This window comes from Cydia fagiglandana, chromosome 19 (genome assembly GCF_963556715.1).
Source record: "Cydia fagiglandana chromosome 19, ilCydFagi1.1, whole genome shotgun sequence".
In the NCBI taxonomy this organism is placed as follows: domain Eukaryota; kingdom Metazoa; phylum Arthropoda; class Insecta; order Lepidoptera; family Tortricidae; genus Cydia; species Cydia fagiglandana.
The window spans coordinates 8,935,805-8,955,604 of record NC_085950.1 but is presented as its reverse complement, the minus strand read 5'-3'; the positions used below and the strand labels follow the sequence as shown (position 1 = coordinate 8,955,604).

General features: G+C 42.4%; 2 protein-coding genes across 2 annotated transcripts; one reads left to right on the top strand and one right to left on the bottom strand.

Moving 5' to 3' along the window:
* Positions 1 to 1,405: 1,405 nt before the first annotated feature.
* Positions 1,406 to 3,063, bottom strand: LOC134673833 (protein SREK1IP1-like). The gene is made up of 3 exons (XM_063531862.1): positions 2,888 to 3,063; positions 2,070 to 2,245; positions 1,406 to 1,597 (listed from the first exon to the last, which is right to left on the bottom strand). Exons 1-3 carry the CDS (start codon positions 2,996 to 2,998, stop codon positions 1,441 to 1,443), a joined length of 444 nt encoding a protein of 147 aa, XP_063387932.1. The 5' UTR covers positions 2,999 to 3,063; the 3' UTR covers positions 1,406 to 1,440.
* Positions 3,064 to 3,430: 367 nt separating this feature from the next.
* On the top strand, positions 3,431 to 19,392 carry LOC134673786 (uncharacterized). Its single transcript, XM_063531813.1, has 14 exons — positions 3,431 to 3,604; positions 4,811 to 4,985; positions 6,825 to 6,944; positions 9,285 to 9,433; positions 10,696 to 10,786; positions 11,334 to 11,497; positions 12,055 to 12,200; positions 12,913 to 13,001; positions 13,303 to 13,381; positions 13,854 to 13,974; positions 15,986 to 16,767; positions 17,298 to 17,394; positions 18,579 to 18,678; positions 19,180 to 19,392. Exons 1-14 carry the CDS (start codon positions 3,431 to 3,433, stop codon positions 19,314 to 19,316), a joined length of 2,424 nt encoding a protein of 807 aa, XP_063387883.1. The 3' UTR covers positions 19,317 to 19,392.
* The last annotated feature ends 408 nt before the right edge of the window (positions 19,393 to 19,800 follow it).

Genomic DNA, 19,800 nt, shown 5'->3' with positions numbered 1-19,800 from the left:
CAAGTTATGAATGTATACAAAGTTCCAAATTTTATATTAAAGGAAAAAATGGAAAAATTACACTTCCAGCAGGACTTGAACCTGCAACCTCCGCAAGCCAATGGAAGCCATTCCCATTCCATCCATTCCATTTTTTTCCTTTAATATAAAATTTGGAATATCGCTCGCAGACGTATCTGCATGTTTAAAAAATTTATATACAAAGTTATACAAATCAAACCAAGTCTGAAATCGTGAATATTATAAAACGGTGCACAATCAGTCCAAAGTGCCTTAGGGAGGTATTCCACCTATCCAATTTTTCACCCTAACACATGCAGGTTCATGTATTTGCACATCAATGTCAATGTCAGGCATAATCAGTTATACAGGGTGGATTTTTTAAATGGGCACTAACTGAGGGCGGACCAGATCCCGTACAGCTATGCCAAAATGATCCTAGGAGACTTTCCCTAATTTTTTAAAAGTAAACACATGTATTACTTAAATACAATTTATTTAATTATGACACAATTATCAATATACTTAAATACTAGAATCTTAAAATACAAAATATTAAATTCAGCCTTCAATTACAATGATCTATTACAAATCTGTATAACACTAGTAAAAAAATTGATACAAAGTCCCATATAACTTGTCATTAAACTTTCAGATACCCTCTTGTACAAGAGCCATACTAGCTAGAGAAGTGTTCTTGTTAGGGCTTGTGCACAAATCACGCGAGGTTCGATAAGTGGAGCGATCACGAAAAAATCACGATAGATCACGTTGGGGGAGAGGGGGTATAAGGAAACCTCACATGTATTTTTCTACAGTGCACGAAACTAAGAAAAACAACCTACCACATGAGCAGATACTTTTTCTCGGTTTTGTTAAACATAAATTTTCACTCTGCACTTCAAAATAGTGAGTCTATTTAACGAAAATAGAAAAATATACAAGATTTTCTATAAACAATACTATTTATCTTAAAATTCATCATCATTCATCATTTCAGCCTATATAGGTCCCACTGCTGAGCACAGGCCTCTTCTCATGCGCGAGAGGGCTTGGGCTATAGTCCCCACGCTAGCCCAATGCGGATTGGAGATCTTAAAATTAGGTCGATTATATTTCAAAAAAATACACGTGATGTTGGGTGGGGGGAGGGGGGTAGCCAAAAACCTCACCAAATATCACCAAGGGGGGCTCAAAAAGTAGCAGAAAACACCTCGCGTGATTTGTGCACAACCCCTTAAATAGTCTTCAATTAACTATAGAGGTAATTTAATTTATATAGAAAACAGCAGCAGATCTTTTTGTCTAATTCCTACACAAAATACAGGGGGTATTTTCAGAATCCTTTTTTGGAATTACTCAACATTTACGCTGCTTAGGCTATCAAAATTGCTGCAGAGTTTGTCATAATTTCATTATACTACACATTAAAAAGTAATATCATTTCCTACTCTTCTTCTTTTCTTTATGTGACTTCTTAGATTTGCTCTTTTTGGATTTCTTCTTTTTCTTTTTCCTCTTTTCTTCTTCAGAGTCACTGCTCTCTGAATTTGATGATGATGATGATGAGCTACTTGACGCTGATGAACTTGATGATCTAAAATAAATAATGAAACATATTAAAAAATAATGATTTAATGCCGACTGTATTTTTCTCTATAACAGTTACTCATTTGAGGCAGTTACTGAGTTTTCATTCAATTTACATATTTCTGTAGTATGTAGTTATTTTGGCAGAAAATGCCTTATAGAAGAAGATGAATGTGACAAGTCTACTGAAAAAACTATATACAACTATATTAAAGGGGGCCTAGGCTTAGAAGGTAGGTTTTAGGGAGTTAGGTTTAGTTTTAGTTGTTTTATAAGTAGATCATAATTTATCCTATTTTATTTATGTACATATATAATTCTACTCAATTTCTTATCTGTATAAATGTTATTACTATATAATTAAATGTTACTAGTGTGTCAGCTTTTTAGAGCCCTTTACTCATTGGCTTTTAAGAAAGGATATGAACTAGATATACCATAGATATACTAGATAGATTCTCAAGGGGTTAAATACTAACCTAGATCTTTTCTTTTTACTCTTCTTGCTCTTCTTCTCCCGAGCTCTCTTTAGCTTCTCTTCCAGTTTCTTACGTAACTCTATCTCACGGAGGCTTTGCAGCGGAGTGGCATAGTCTTGCTCACTGTCACTACTTGTGCTGCTTACGTCTAGGACTATCTCTTTGTTTGGGTCTACCTGTTAATCAAATAATAATGGTTTTCAATTGAGTCGCTTAACTTCAAACTCGGGTAAATCCATCTGTCAGATTATGTGAATTTGTTATTAAGAAAAGGTAGAATGGTATTAGAATATTTGCTGAGGGTCGAATGGATTTACCCGAGTTTGAAGTTTATCAACACAATTATATGTATGTACTGTTTAAAAAAGGATATGTAGCTTGTATATTTGTTTATCAGAGGGAATTATTAAAAATACTTAATCTCCAGCTAAATACCAAAGAGAGACAGCTTGCAGGATTGAAATGGAATAAAAAAAAACCGGGCAAGTGCGAGTCGGACTCGCCCACCGAGGGTACTATTTAGTATTTGTTATTATAGCGGCAACAGAAATACATCATCTGTGAAAATTTCAACTGTGTAGCTATCACGGTTCGTGAGATACAGCCTGGTGACAGACGGACGGACAGCGGAGCCTTAGTAATAGGGTCCCGTTTTACCCTTTGGGTACGGAACCCTAAAAAGAGGGAATGATTGATTGAACAGTGGTTTATCTAATGAGTCTGCGCCAGTCATAACATGTCCAGTCAAATTTCACTATAGCCTATCAGCGGCATTATCATAATAAGAGAAAAATTAAGCTCAAATAACGAATACTCACTTTAATAAAGTTTCTACACTGAAAAGTTAAGTGGCCAGCATAACCACACTTTTTACACGCCGCCCTCGATGAGTCTTTACCGATTTTACCAAAATCTGGGTAATTCGACATTTTTCCATACAACAAGCGGTCGAAAATAATAAAAAGTAAGTTCAATTTCACAACCAAAGTTAACCTAACCTCATACGTCAATCAACGTCGAAAATAAAAACGTCAACAACGTTTGGTTTGCGTTTCGTTCGATGCTTTCAGGATCAATTAGTTTTTTTAAGTCGGTTTTTTGGGAAAAATTATGTGTTTTTTTATTACAATATAATTATTTATTCACATTATATATTATGCGTTTATTTTCATAAATAAATTTTTCTTTTCAACACTACATTTGAAATATTACGCTATTGATTTTACGCTTTCTCGGCAGCGTTAACAAAACGCATAAACGCCGCGTTCCGTTCCACGCATTCTTCATTTACATTTTTTTAACAAACAAAAATTAAAACAGCTTTTATGTTACAGCTAGCCAATCAAGAGAAATGTTACGAAATGGCGGAGTTCCTGCCTCTCTGCGACGTGCTGTTCAACGTGATCTCGCTGGCCGGTTACTTCTGCGACGTCGTGTTCGACGTTGTGATGAGCTACGCGCTGCTCGAACGCGGCTATAAGGCTACGTTCGCGGCCGCCATATCTATAGTCGTCACGTCGCTTCTTATAACGCAGGTGAGTGTACAATAAACCCTTGATAAACACACAGACACGTTGGAACTGGAGTTGACTGTCCTATCTAAGCTAACACTGCACCGACGTGGCAGCATTAAAGTGTGGCGGTGCCACCATAAGCGTCACACAAAGGCGCGAAATTCAAAATGTATATATAGGTTGGCATGCCATTTCCGTTAGTAGAAAAAGACGTTACGACAAATATTCAAAAATGTAGGCTCGAAAAGTAGACCTCCCATAGAAAATTTGAACTTCGCGCCTTTTTCTACTGATAAAGTGGGTTTGCCAGAGTATAGTATAGGATATCATATCAGCCATTCGCGCCTACTATTTATACTAAGAATGTTTTTTAACACACACTTTTTTTTTCTGAGTAGAAAACGGCGGTAGGTACATTTTAAAAATGTGAGTCTATACAGGGTGATTCAGGAGACGTGAGCAGGACTAACACTGCGCATTTCGTAAAATATAAGCAACTGTTTCGTATCAGTATTAGTTAGGTTAACGTTAATTTTCTAGTCGTGTTGAAAAAAAAAAGTTGTTAATTTATTTACGACATGCATGGTCACCCTAAAATTAGAATACTAAACTACCGATATTCTGTGTCAAATTGAATGTCATCACTGTCATCACGGTCTGATTACTTTTGAAAACTCGTATCTCACTCAAGTTTGACAGTTTATTTTCTTCGTAATCAAAATGCTGTCATTACAGTTAGAGGTTTTATGTTTATTAAGTAATTAGGTATTGTAGAGTGACTATGATTGTAGAGAATTAAATTTGCCCTCACCAAAAAGTTAAAAAATAGGAAAAAGTGTGGTTGTTTTACCTAAATACGACGGTGATCGATCAATTATCAGTTACTGAGTGTGCAGAATTAGTACTGCTCACGTCTCATGAATCATCCTGTATATATTATATCTTGCTTGAACTTCGCGACCTTTTTCTACTGACAATTGGTCTGCCGACTATAATTAAGTTTATTTTCACCACACCAGCTCGCAAAGGCTTACTTTGCACTTCAAAGACTGATAGCAAAGTTGCATTTTATTCACATGTGAGGCAAAGTAATCAAATGCAAATTTTAAGTGGTTTTCTTATGTTTGCTGGTAGTATTGACTTTTAAATGATGATTTTGGATGATAAGTAATAAAAACATTCATTTGGATTTGATTTTATTTGGTTTTAACAAATAACTATTTCCAGGTGCTATCCCTCCGCTGGTACGTGTCCGTGTGGGGCGCGGACGGGCGCACGCAGCGCCCCTGGGCGGTGGCGGCGCTGCACTGCCTGCAGCTCGGCGTGCTGTGGCGGTACGCGCGCCTGCTCGCCCCCGTCGACACCAGCACGCCGCGCGTCAAACACCAAGTGCGGGATCTGTGTGAGTACTGCCAGGTCCAGGTGCTATCCCTCCGCTGGTACGTGTCCGTGTGGGGCGCGGACGGGCGCACGCAGCGCCCCTGGGCGGTGGCGGCGCTGCACTGCCTGCAGCTCGGCGTGCTGTGGCGGTACGCGCGCCTGCTCGCCCCCGTCGACACCAGCACGCCGCGCGTCAAACACCAAGTGCGGGATCTGTGTGAGTACTGCCAGGTCCAGGTGCTATCCCTCCGCTGGTACGTGTCCGTGTGGGGCGCGGACGGGCGCACGCAGCGCCCCTGGGCGGTGGCGGCGCTGCACTGCCTGCAGCTCGGCGTGCTGTGGCGGTACGCGCGCCTGCTCGCCCCCGTCGACACCAGCACGCCGCGCGTCAAACACCAAGTGCGGGATCTGTGTGAGTACTGCCAGGTCCAGGTGCTATCCCTCCGCTGGTACGTGTCCGTGTGGGGCGCGGACGGGCGCACGCAGCGCCCCTGGGCGGTGGCGGCGCTGCACTGCCTGCAGCTCGGCGTGCTGTGGCGGTACGCGCGCCAGCTCGCCCCCGTCGACACCAGCACGCCGCGCGTCAAACACCAAGTGCGGGATCTGTGTGAGTACTGCCAGGTCCAGGTGCTATCCCTCCGCTGGTACGTGTCCGTGTGGGGCGCGGACGGGCGCACGCAGCGCCCCTGGGCGGTGGCGGCGCTGCACTGCCTGCAGCTCGGCGTGCTGTGGCGGTACGCGCGCCTGCTCGCCCCCGTCGACACCAGCACGCCGCGCGTCAAACACCAAGTGCGGGATCTGTGTAAGTCACAGACAAAACAACCTCCAGACCGTGCATACGATAATTTTACTCCATGTTCGAGTCGAAAGTGTCTTTGTGTGACGTCCGTGTCTTTAAACGGACCAATCACGGCACGGGATTTCGCTCACCCCGTACCGCGCACCCCCGCATTTTTGGCATCGTCGTTTGCATGAAATAATTGCTCTAAACTCGGTCTAGAGGATTCCTAGTCTATGGTGTAAGTACTGCCAGGCGTGGCTCACTCAGCGATTTCGTCGCGTCAAGTACCCTAAACTGGAGTTAGGTACTTTGATTTGAGGGTCGACTTTGATAACACCTTCCATCCGCTACTAAAGTGCTTGTTTTAACGAGTTGAAAAATACCTTAGTAGTTATTTTTACTTTATTGGCAACACTGATAGTTGCTTCACCGCGTAGTAACGGCTTGCTAGGGTAATATTATTATTTCGTCTAAAAAAAATAAAGCTCACTCTGCAATTTCGTTGCATCGCTACGAGTACATGCGGCCCACACCAATTTTGGTGTCTAGCAGTAGTAGTTGCCGCGCACTACGAAGCGGACGCCTGCTCGCGCTTGCGCCACCTTGCGGTCATATCTGTCGTAATAGACGCGTTTTGTTAGAGAGTGAACCTTCTGTACCTAGTATTATATTTTGATTTATTAGGATTTATAAACTGAAATAAATGTCATAGGTCCGAACCATACTGTTCTACCTTAGGGATGGCCAGGGGGCGCCATAAGCCTTTAGTAAGAATTGCATATACTTAGAAAAATTTGACCTATGCCGCAGTGGCCCGGTGGCCGAATGGCACAGGCATGCGATAGCAGAGGACGCTGGTTCGATTCCAGCCTGAGGCACTGGAAGCCTTGGTCACCTTTTCTTAGTGACATTTATTACTACTGCTTAAAGTACTGATAATTCCGCTACTCGATGCTAGATGTCGACTATGAAAGTTGCTATGGAAATACAAATATTTCTGGGACCAAAACTGATTATGGAGTGAGTACTATTGTCTTACTTACTCTATGAGCATGGTTGAACATAGTGCATTATTCGCAGGCATGCTGCGGCTGGTGCACGCGTTCTGCGAGGCGGCCCCGATGCTCCTGCTTCAGTTGCACGTGCTCTTACGAGAGGAGCCCGAGCCTGAGCCGCTGGAGTCTCCGGGGATTTCACCTGGTAATGGGATCTATTATTATGGCTCATCTACACCACACTACAAGAACAGTAGTGAATCTTCATAGAAATGTGCCGCTGCCGGCTTGAATGTGTGCGTGCGCGCCGGACGCCGTGTACGCACGCGCTGCCACGCACACATTAGCAAAAAATACGGGGGAATACTGTGGCGGCAGTGTGGGCTGTACCGCGACTTTGATCGCGTGCATTCGAGTACGCTGCCACCCGCTCGCATTTGTCTGCTCTCGGTAGGCCTCAGTACAGCTCGCCGCGGTCGTGTTGTATTGTAGGAACAATTGCATCATAAGTCAGAAACGCACATGTGACACCCTTAATATAGGAACATCCATTGCCTACGAATACCGCTTAGCGTTACTTGTTAGTCTCCATAGGTGGCTAAAATGGAGAAAAAACTCTTTAAAAATTGAATTTAGCGCTACACAAGTACCAGGGCCTCATGAGTTACGAGAAGGTGTCGTTGACCCGCCGTGGGGCGCGGGGCGCGGCGGCCGGGTCGCGTATCAGTATGAAGGTACAATAAAAGTGACAACCCTAAGCGCCAATGCAAGAGTAGGCAAATAACTTGCCGAGCGGCCTTAGATTCACTACTGTTCTTAGTGTACTGTGTCTACACGATGGGCCAGCGTCGGCCACTCCAAAGGAAACAGCCATGCGGTAGAATGAGATAGCAATATCACTTGCTCCCTCTAACGCATAGATGCGTCCCTTGGATTGGCCGGCGTTGGCCCATCGTGTAGAGGAGCCCTTATATTCAACCCCAGACCAGGCGTGGCTCACTCCGCGATTTCGTCGCTTTGCTACAGGTAGCTAAAAGTACATCTGTTCCACACCAATTTTGGTGGCTAGCCATAAGCCCTGGCGCTGTCGCCACCTAGCGGCCATATCTGTCCTGATCGTAACAGACGCGCTTTGTTAGAGAGTGAGTCTTCTGTACCTAGTAACTACTATTTATTCTGTGCCCAGACGCAAAAAGGGGGGTTATATGGGTATTTTCACTTAAAAGTGTACCGTTTACTTTTTTCGAAAATTTATCAACTTTTGGGTCATTTCTACTCAGGATCACAAGGACTATCGATTTAAAAAAAATGAAAAATTGTTACAAAAATTTTGGTTAAAAATTGCTTTGTCACATACATTTTGTATGGACCGTTACAAAGCTGACACCCAAAATTTGTATGAAAAACTGGGGACACTTTTTTTCTTCGTCTCAATAGTACTCGCTATACTGAGTCTAAATAATCCAAAACTTGATACGTGTAGTTTATCGAGAAAAAAAAATGGTTCCATTTTTTGACGCTTCCCACTGTTTGACGCTAATAATGTCTGTCTATCTGTCTGTGGATGTCTGTCCACATTGGGTGCGAATTCGCACGTCGCTCCAGTGTGTGAGCGAGACAGAGACACACTAAATATTTCAGAGTTAGACCAAGACAAGTCTGCAGCGATTTTGATGGCCCAAACTGTGCGTTATTTATACGTCATAATTTCATAGAAGTTTGACGTTTAAAACAATACTTGCACAGTCTGGGCTATCAAAATCTCTCTGCAGGAGTCTGCAGATAAGTATATCTATACTCTGTATCTTTAGGTATTTAAATAAAAGTAAACACGTAATTTGTACATTTTCGGGTAGTTACATTTATTGGTTAACCAACCAAATACAAATCCGCCTGGATCAGTCACTTAACGACCCGACTTTAACCTACATAATTTGATCGTGTAATGTTTTCATCTACCCTCAACTAGCTTAAGGAGCCATTTGATGATTTTGTTTACATTTATTTAAATGCCTAAAGATACAGACTATACACGGTGTAACATGAGGAAACCGAAAATTTTTAACCACGCATTTCTGAGGTCAAAAGAAGGAAAAAATTTAATATGAGTTTATGGAAATTTCGGCAAAAAAAAATTGTTTGTTGTATTTTCAATTTTTTGAATGTACATAAAAAATAAATGTTATTGGTAAACTTGTCACTTAAAATTATTTTTAAATTTTTTTCCTGAAACCTACTTTTAGAAAAGTGTTACTTGTCACTTTTTGACATCTATCAATAAGGATATTTAGACTACGTCCCATAGCAGCAACATCATCATCAAAAAGGCCTTTTACACTATGTAACAATAAAAACTTGTTTTTTTTTATATAATATTATCTCTGAAACTAGGCGAGTTTGAAAAAAGTTTATAGGACATCTTTGTCTCTAAATATGATCAGGAATACGCTGTTAAAATTATTCGGTTTCCTCATGTTACACCGTGTATAGGTCTAACTCTTCCTTGTTTTGTATCCATTTCTATTAACAAATATTATTTGTACAGCCGGCAACGCAGCATTCGCAGAGTTGAACGTGATATCGGCGTCTCTCTCGCTCTTCTCCGTGTGCTGGGCGCTAGCCAGCTTCAGCAAAAACGTGCGTCTGCGCAACGTGCACCGACTGGTGTTGACCTGGCTTGGTGTTATTGTTCAGGTATGATTCATGTCAAAATACTTACTCTTACTCCGCTGGCGCAGCGACCCAAAGTGTGTTTTGGCCTCCAACACGACTGCTCGCCACTGATCCCGGTCCTGTGCCGTGCCTCGCCAGTTCTCAACCCGGAGCTCGCGCAGATCAGCGTCCACCACATCCGCCCATCATACCTAGGTCGACCGACCGGGCGGCGTCAAAATAATGCTGCATATATTGTTGGTGTCTTTAGCCTATACCACATTATTATGTGGCCTCCAAGACGCCACGGGAGAGCGTGTGCCCGTGACTGACGGACGATACGGGTCCAGGAGAGCCCTTATTTCTGATGCCAATGCCAATTGAAAGATGTACATATCTGTACGCGTCTAGAGTCGGTCCCAACGAACTCTGCAGCGTGTTTGATAGGGCAGACTGTGTGAGTGTTATTTTAAACGTCATAATTCCACAGACATTTGACGTTTATAATAATACTTCCACACTCTGTGCTATCAAGCCGGCAACACGGCATTTTGCCACGGCTCATGGGAGCCTGCAATGGGGTCCGCTTGGCAACTAATCCCAAGAATAGGCACTACTTTTTACGATAGCGACTGCTATCTGACCTTCCAAATCAGAGGGTTTCCTCACGATGTTTTCCTTCACCGAAAAGCGACTGGTAAATATCAAATGATATTTCGTACGTAAGTTCCGAAAATTTCATTGGTACGAGCCGGGGTTTGAACCCGCGACCTCCGGATTGAAAGTCGCACGCTCTTAGCGTTAGGCTACCAGTACTTTCATTCATTGCCTTATGGCATAGAGAAATATAAGGCAAGAGTGCTCCCTCCATACATCACAGGTGCTACATCTATTGTCACTTACTGCTACTTAGCAGTGCTGATAATTCCGCTACTCGATGTTAGATGTTGATTATGAAAATATTAGTCTTTTTGGTACCAAATGTATGGAGTGAGCAATCTATAGTTCGTTTTTTTTATCATTATAAATAAGGTAAACATCAATTTGATGTGTCTTTTAATTGAAAAACACATTTTAAAAATAAGTTACGGCATTGTAACAATTATAATTTTAATACGATTTTTAAAAGCGTTTTTCAATTAAAAGACATGTCAAGATCGCTTACCTTCTTGCAAGTTCTTTCTAATGCTAAAAAAACGAACTACATACCTATGTATATGTATTTTTTCCCCTGTGCTTATGGCTAAGTTTGTGCAAAGCGTGGTCAAAGTCAAGTAACTAATGTGTTTGTCTTGTTTGCCCAGTTCCTCTGGCGGTTGGGGACGATCTCAGCGCGTATATGCGCGCTCACCGCGTACGCTCTAGTCTACGAATACTGGGTCTTCTTAGTTATAGGTAAGATAACCTGCCTAACTACTCAAAAACTATTTGCACTTGTATACAGTGAAGGATTCAAAATGCGCTTATATATTATATATTATGTGGTCACCTTTACCTTCTGTGGTTTTTAGGTAGTAGTCTATGATTTTACATGAAAAGAAATGAATACAATGCTCCGCGCGATTTCCTTTCAGGTTTACACTGGTATTGTCGACCGCCATACTGAAGAACAGTTGTCTCACTTTTTGTAAATCGATTTTCAGGATAGGAAATTAATAAGTATTAACTCGTATAAGTTAATTGCACACAGTACACACTAGTGTATCATATCATGTGTGCGGGTGTGTGTGTATTCGCACTAACAAAACGACAGTGAATGACACTGCTAGAGTTAGACCAAGAAAAGTCTGCAGCGATTTTGATAGCCCACGCAGTGTAAGTGTTATTTATGACATAATTTTGACGTTTAAAATGACACTTGCACTGCATGGGCTATCAAAATCGCTGCAGACCTTTCTTGGTCTAACTCTAACAGTATAGTAAACCTGTTAACCTGCTCCAGGTCTCCACTGGGTCTCAATGTTCCTGTGGCTCATTTCGCCTAAGAACGTGTTTGACGGCGAGCGCGTCGGTCGCGGCCGGAAAGCTCTGCTAGCCGCCCTGATAGCTGCCGTATACGTGCTAGCTTACGTAAATCTGCAAGAGCATAGGCATAAGCAGAAGATGGTAAGTTATTTCATATATTGTGAACGTCAGAAATACGTATGTGGGCATTTTCACTTGTACCAATAACGGCCGGTTAGCAATCGTCACAAACTGACGGTCGATGTCAAATCCCATACATTTCGTCAGGAATGTAACGGTTAGACGTTACTGAAACACGAATTAAGTCGCCCTTTAAAGTAGTTTAAAATACAAGTTAAAATGAAAATGCACAAATGTGCCCCATATATGAATGCCATAGTGGCATAAGAAATCTGCATAACCATTGTAACCCTCGCTCCGCCCATTGTCACTGTACAGTTAGCAACCCTGCATACAGTCAACAGCAGAAGTTACTAAGCGGGCCATGTGTTCAAAATGATCTTGACGCGACTTTGTTGTTAAGAGAACAAGAGCGTGTCAAGGTAATTTTAAACACCTCGCCCGCTTAGCAACTTCGGATGCTGACTACATATTTGTATGCTATCACTAATGGACCAATTACTGCTTCCACAATAATTAGTCTCTAATAATAATACATAAATGATATCAGATCTACAATAAATGTACTATTGTTGTAGGTGGCGTTCTACATCGTTATGTTCGTAGAGAACGCTCTGCTGCTGGTGGCGTGGTGGTGGGCCGCGCCGCGAGCCAACATGTCCGTCGTAGGCTTCTCCGCCGCCGCTTATGTCTCAGGCCTGGCCTGCATGCTGCTCTACTACAGGTATGTTACACTAATACCAGTGGGGAGACACTGACACGGGCAAACTGGGCTCGGTTCTACATCGTCATGTTAGAGAACGCTCTGCTGCTGGTGGCGTGGTGGTGGGCCGCGCCGCGAGCCAACATGTCCGTCGTAGGCTTCTCCGCCGCCGCTTATGTCTCAGGCCTGGCCTGCATGCTGCTCTACTACAGGTATGTTACACCAACACCAGTGGGGAGACACTGACACGGGCAAACTGGGCTCGGTTCTACATCGTCATGTTAGAGAACGCTCTGCTGCTGGTGGCGTGGTGGTGGGCCGCGCCGCGAGCCAACATGTCTGTCGTAGGCTTCTCCGCCGCCGCTTATGTCTCGGGCCTGGCCTGCATGCTGCTCTACTACAGGTCTGTTACACCAACACCAGTGGGGAGACACTGACACGGGCAAACTAGGCTCGGTTATACATCGTCATGAATGTATAATATTGCAAAATTTACGAGTAGGTATTGGTTCTAGTGATGTGCCGATGAGAACGTTCTATCTTTTCTGAGAATTCCTTTCCGAAGAAATTTCTGGAAAATCGCCGCGATATAGACTACCCGTCTTTTTCTAACTGTATTAATTACAGGGACGGGTAGTCTATCTCGCGGCGAGATACTGTTGCACCAATCATGTGCTAGCCCGGCTTTTCAGCAAATTGTGTCGTATTAAAACTAAAATTCTTGTTGTTTCAGATATTTCCACGTGCGAAGATTGGGCTATATGTTAGGAGAAAATCAACAGGGCACGAATAGTACAAATGCATCGTCGCAAAATAAAAACGGTAATACTTTAACTACAGTAATATGTACATATCGTCGGGTGACAAGCAAAAGTCACTAACTAACACCATTGAAATTATTGGACAATAAACCGTGTTACAAGTGTAATAAAGTGCATTCTTACTTTAATTTTTTGGTAGTACTTAGTGACTTTTGCTTGTCACCCCACGATATGTGTAAATTAATGTGTATATAAAACCCATATAATATTTTTTTAATTTTAAAATCAATCTTAATCATTATTTTATTTTCTACTATCAATTTTTCTGCTCTTTACATAAGTATTGTTTGTTTATTTTCTAGGGAAACAAGCCAACAATGCGGATAATCCTGTTATTCCGGGCGTGTTCAACTGTCGCTTCACAAATCCAGTCAATAGCAGGTACTTCTCATTTAAATTATTACATTTTCTTTATCGAAATTCGAATTATAGTAAAAAATTACAATCGCAGGATGCTTCAATTGAATTCTATGCATTTCTTTTTAATTGAAATTTGCTGACATTCTAATTTATGATTCCTACCTCAAATGTAGACGTTTTAGAAACGAAGAAAGATGAAAAACAGGATCTGAGAATCTCAGGTCCTGTTTTTCACGGGGCTCGGAACCGGTATTTTTTTAAAACCCCGAATCCCCGAGCCTAATATTTCGAATTATTTTATGCTCTTTACGTAGGACTGAATCATGTATTTAGATAACAACTTTGTATTATTAGGTTGTCCCATTAAAAATGGAATAATAAACCAAAGAACGAAAACGAACGTAATAATACCGGTATTTTTGTATGGAGCAAATACCGGTTTCCGACCCCTGCCTGAGAAAGAGTCCAGGTAATGACAATGTTTGTGTTATAGCGCGGCACTTCGCAAGAAAAAAAAGCCGACATCGTTTGTCCCGCCCCCCGCCGCGCCCGCGCCCGCGCCCGCCGCGCCGCACGCTGCCTTCTGGCGCCGCCCGCTGCCGCACAACCACCATGTAAGCAGTGGGGAGACACTCCTGACTTCGGGCAAGCTCGGCCCCGTTCGGCTCAGCATTGCTCCGAGCAATTGGGTTGACACAACTTGACGTCCCTTTGCGTGCACGACCACAGATAAGATAATTACTTGAATTGTGACAACCCTAAATACTCGAAAGGGATAGTGCCATAAGTTAGAAAGGGATACCATAATTCAACCCTGAGTCGCTGTCAAACTTCGGTTTTGTAGGAAGTGTCCTTTCTGTACGGTCGTACTATTACTTATTCTGTAATGTAAGTGCAAGTTCTAATTACTACCGATAGTTTGAATTATATAATTCCCGTCTAATTAAATTGTATTCGTTTTTGTCTCGAAAAAAATATCTGTGGGGTACAAATGCCAAAAGAAATCGTATTAAAACATTTTTTCCTTCTACTTTTTCCTATTTAGAATAGAACATACAGTACCGAATATCTTAAACAGATCCCCACAACTTTTTACACCTTATAGTCGGAATTTTTAGGGTTCCGTACCCAAAGGGTAAAACGGGACCCTATTACTAAGACTTCGCTGTCCGTCCGTCCGTCTGTCACCAGGCTGTATCTCACGAACCGTGATAGCTAGACAGTTGAAATTTTCACAGATGATGTATTTCTGTTGCCGCTATAACAACAAATACTAAAAACAGAATAAAATAAATATTTAAATGGGGCTCCCATACAACAAACGTGATTTTTGACCAAAGTTAAGCAACGTCGGGAGTGGTCAGTACTTGGATGGGTGACCGTTTTTTTTTTTGCTTTTTTTTGTTGTTTTTTTTGCATTATGGTACGGAACCCTTCGTGCGCGAGTCCGACTCGCACTTGCCCGGTTTTTTTATTATTTTATCTATGGAACTCCCAACTAAACTATAATGAATTCAAAATACAACGTTTTAGTGAACTATAACAAATTTGATCAATTACATTTCAATGCGGACATAACACAGTAAAACAAAAGACATCGACGAGCCTATAGCTCAACGGACCCGCACTTCATTTCAGCTATATTTAAATACTAGTAAAGAGAATAGATAGTATAGAGGGCTATTGCCAAAGTAAATTAAATTGCAAAGTAAATTGTAGTCGCGGTACATTTACTGCCATCTATCGACACACGATTAAAACTTAAAAATAAAATTGAAAATGTATAAATTAATCAAAATATGTTTACGGATAAATGATTTTTAATTTTTATTGTTCCATACTGACCCGTGTTCTTTCACTGATATGTGTTAAAATTGTTAAATATCAATCGGTGTCAACGCCATCTAGCCGAGAATAGGCCAAAGGTATGGCGCCATCTATTTGAGAATTACTTTTTCTGGATTTCCGAGGCACGTTTTTTTCTTAGACTTTATTTACCTATCTTATACGGAGTTATATATATCTCTGATACTAGTAATCGCGGCTAACCACGACCAGTGAAACCGGTGTCGAAGCGTTGGTACTCGTAAAGGTAATAGTTATTTGTACAACAAGAGATCAAAGTTTGATATTTCTTCGAGTGCTTATTTTGAGTCCCGTGCAAGCGAAAGATGCGAGTGAATCTAATTTAGAATCTTGAGCGTAGTAAGGGATTCAAAAGCGCACGAGATGTAAATAACTTTGATCTCGTGTAGTACACAAAATTTTTCACCCTAAGCAGTGAGAACATAGATAATAATAGAACCCAAGTATATCAAACTTGTATTAGACCCCGCATGTTGAAATGACATTTGACTATAAAAGTCACTTGAATGACATTTTGTCTCACTCAGTGAGCAAAATGCGATTTTGCTCACTGTTTTTAAGAAGCAAAGTACTCTTGTTCGAGCTGCTGAGGTGAAAAATAAATTCCCGATAGACCCGTCTTATAAATGTGAGTCAACGTTTCCCAGTACAAAATGTCAAAAATATGCCCCAATTTAATAACCCCATAGATTTTCTTTAGAACTTAAAACAACAGAATTCCTTTATATTCCTTAGAATTAACAATAATTATTATTTTAGGGAGGCTCTTCAGAAAACGAAGGCTCCAGCGTCGGTTCCCGCGTCAACATCCAACAGAAACTACAGGAAAAGAAGCAAAAACAGCTCGCCGAGCTCCGAGTCATAGAAGAAGAGATCAAACAGGGCAAACTGGCCAAAACCACCCCCGTCGCCGCCGAAGAAATATACAGCAGCCTGCAAAGACAACCCATACCTAGGGCCAAAACCCACGCTGAACCCGCCTGGCCTAGTATAGAAATGACACACTCATACCAAAACTACCCTGTACCCCACACATGCAACATATACCCAACATACACAGAAATCAAAAACTACCAACCCTTCCAAAACAATAACACAGATCTCAAAATCCATAGACGATACGACATCTACGAAAACCCTAACATTTCTAGACCTATGCATTCGCCTAATTATCTAGCTTTATCAGAGAATAGGAGCTACGAAACTAACCAGAGCCCTAGAACTATAAACAATAGCCCTAGGAATTACATCGCGGAAAACAATTACGAATTAGATAAATCTAGGATACCTAATAACATATATAGCGACGCGCCTGAGTATTCCGGGTTCGAAAATCAACCTTATAATAAGGATGAGTACGTGTCAAATTTGCTTAACCAAAGCATAGACGCGAGATACGAGTGTTACGAGCAGAACTGCGACCGGTTTCCGTATATGAAGAAGGAGGAAGGGAGACGGAAGATGCAGCGGTGTCGGACGCCGGAGATCCTGCTCGCACCTCACTATCTAGAGGGGTGTTGTCATTGGGGCGCGCCGTATCCGTAAGTATTTTTTACAAGATTCTATTAATTATAATCTGTTTTACGTTTACCGTCCTTTCGAAATAGTTAAGAAATTATTCTAAAGGTTCCATCACACAGGATCGTTTTCCGGGCGGAACGTGAGAGGCGCGTGAGCGTTTTATATGCCCCGCCCGGAATATGCGCCATGTGTGACAAAGCCTTAAAACAGTCACGTCTGAAAATATCGATAAGTACGGACGAAGTGCCACAAATATGTATACAAGAGCGTATTGTTCATTTATAGTATTATCGCTGGCACTGAATGTTGTGAGTCTAATCGTCCTTTAATCGCTGTCACTGAATGTTGTGAGTCTAATCGTCCTTTACTTACCGTACACAGGAATAAGAATAATTTATTTCTAAAAACTGTTACAATCATAGTTACCAGGGGCACCCGCACTAGGTTACACCTGTATCGCGGGGAACCAATTACACTTGTATAACAGAGTTTCGTTATCGTGTGCAGGTCATACGATTAACATCACATAATAACATTTAAACTTACTTAGGAATAGGAAGAAGGAAGAGGGCCTGGTGGCAGCCAGTAGCGGCGACGAGTCCGCTGCAAGGGACACCCCGCGAGCGCCCTCTGACATCGACAGCCAGGTGAGTTAATACTAGTTTATGTGACTGCTACATAATGAAAGGCATTAAAACTCGAGTGTGGGTTTCTGAAACTCACTGCGTTCGTTTCATAATAGAATTACACTAGTGTTTTAATTCCTAATTATGTACAGTACACTACACTACACTGTTGCGAACGCAACTCTTTATATGTATAGAATTCTAATGCAGTAGCTAAACGCAGCCGTCGGGCTCGGCAAGTATTTGGAAGCTTTTTCTAAAGCACCAATAGGAGCGCTCCACATATCATGTATCGCGGCCAATTAGAGGCATCTAAATCTTAACCACCATTTTCGGACCTTCAAATTATGCAAATCACTCTTTCATCAGCCTCCATACAATCACCACACCACTTTTACATTTAACCGTTTTAGTCAAAGCCCTTGTAACCAGTACTATTGAAATTATAACAGTTTACTTCAAATCGAAGCTTTTTATTTAAGTCTTCGAGATCCTGACCTGCACGGCGGCTAGATACACTGCTTTATCTACACACCCATTATAAACCTTCCATGATATATTCACTAACCTCCTATTACAGCCGGCATTGGGGCACTTTGCTCAATACGGTATTACCCAATATAGTTCACGAACTACAATTACTACAAACATCCAGTATCCTTAGCTACTTGGAACAGAAGAATCACCTTTAGATTTTTGCTGTCTAATTATCCGCGGACACAGACAAAACATCCTCCAGACTGAGCATAGTCGCGCTACCCCCTCTGTCACGCATACAGTAATTTTACTCCATGTTCGAGTCGTAAGTGTCTTTGTGTGACGTCCGTGTCTTTGAACGGACCAATCACGGCACGGGACTTCGCTCATCTCGTCCCGCGCACCCCCGCATTTTTGGCATCATCGGTTGCATGAAATAATTGCTCTAAACTCGGTCTAGAGGATTCCTAGTTTATGTCCGCGGAGCAGTGTTTACAGTCCGTTTTTTTTAGGATTAGAAAGAACTTCGCAGAAGTAAGCTTGTGGTTCCAAATCCGGCACTTTTAGCGGTAATAATTTGAAGTAAATTATATGTATTGACCATGCTACATTAGATAATTCAATAATTATTAACAATTAAAGAGCCTGATAAAAACTGCACGCTTACTTCTGTGGAGTTCTTTCTAATGCTAAAAAAAACGAACTATAATGGTGTATTTTGTGTGCAGATCTCTTTGCCGCGTTCATACACGTTACCTCGCGAGTTCCGCTACTGGCGCCGGCGGCCGCGCCTCCGCGACCACGTGCCCAGCAACAACAGTAGCGACGGTAAGCAAGCATAATCCTATAGGGGCTATTAATAAATTATGTCAATTCAAATTAGGCTAGGGGGGGGGGGGGTGTCTGGCCATCGGATGATGGTAGCATGACGTAGGAGGAAACGGGGTCATTCGAAGCATGATTTTAGGGGGGAAGGGGGGGGGGGGGGTAAAAATGGATGACGTAATTTATGGACAGTCCCTTATCCATATAAAGTCGCTGTTTATAGAAAAACACCGAAGTTGGTGTAGTAAACCTTACCCTTTCTAAATTGTTGTGTCATGGTCATGCTATACAGTATTTGTACAGCATGACTGCGGAAGCTTTTGTTCGAATTTAAACTATAAGTCTTACTAATATTAGGTACTTACATGTTCAGGCGCTAAGTGTCATGAACCAAGACATTAGAAGAGCCCCAATTTTATTTTTACTAAAACCACACCCGTGGTTTGCCGATCCCTGACCTTTTATGATACACGAAACTTATCAATCTTATCATCTCATCCACAGGTGACGTAGACAGCGGCGACAACGACAGCGACCGCCGTTCCAACTGCTCAGCGCGACAACCTTACTGCGCGCCGCTAGCGCTCGACGACCATCGCCGGCGGCGGAAACCCATGCCCAAGCCGGAGACCAAGCTGTAGCGAGTCAAATAGCGACCGCTCCAACTTTTCAGGCGACGGTACTGCGCTACACTAGTGCTCGACGACCATCGCCAGCGACCAAGCTGTAGCGAGTCAAGTAGCGACCGCTCCAACTTTTCAGGCGGCGGTACTGCGCTACACTAGCGCTCGACGACCATCGCCGGCGACGGAAACCCATGCCCAAGCCGTAGACCAAGCTGTAGCGAGTCAAATAGCGATCGCTCCAACTTATCAGGCGGCGGTACTGCGCTACACTACCGCTCGACGACGGAAACCCATGCCCAAGCCGGAGACCAAGTTGTAGCGAGTCTTACAGCGACCGCACCAACTACAAGTAAACAGCGCTACTGAGCGTCACTAGCGCTTGATAATCGTGACGGAGACTGTTTTTTTATTATTATGATTGGGCTTACTCATGGCCACAGACTGTAGTCTTACAATCGCTCCAAGTAGGTACTCAGGTAGCGCTACAACGCCCTTATTG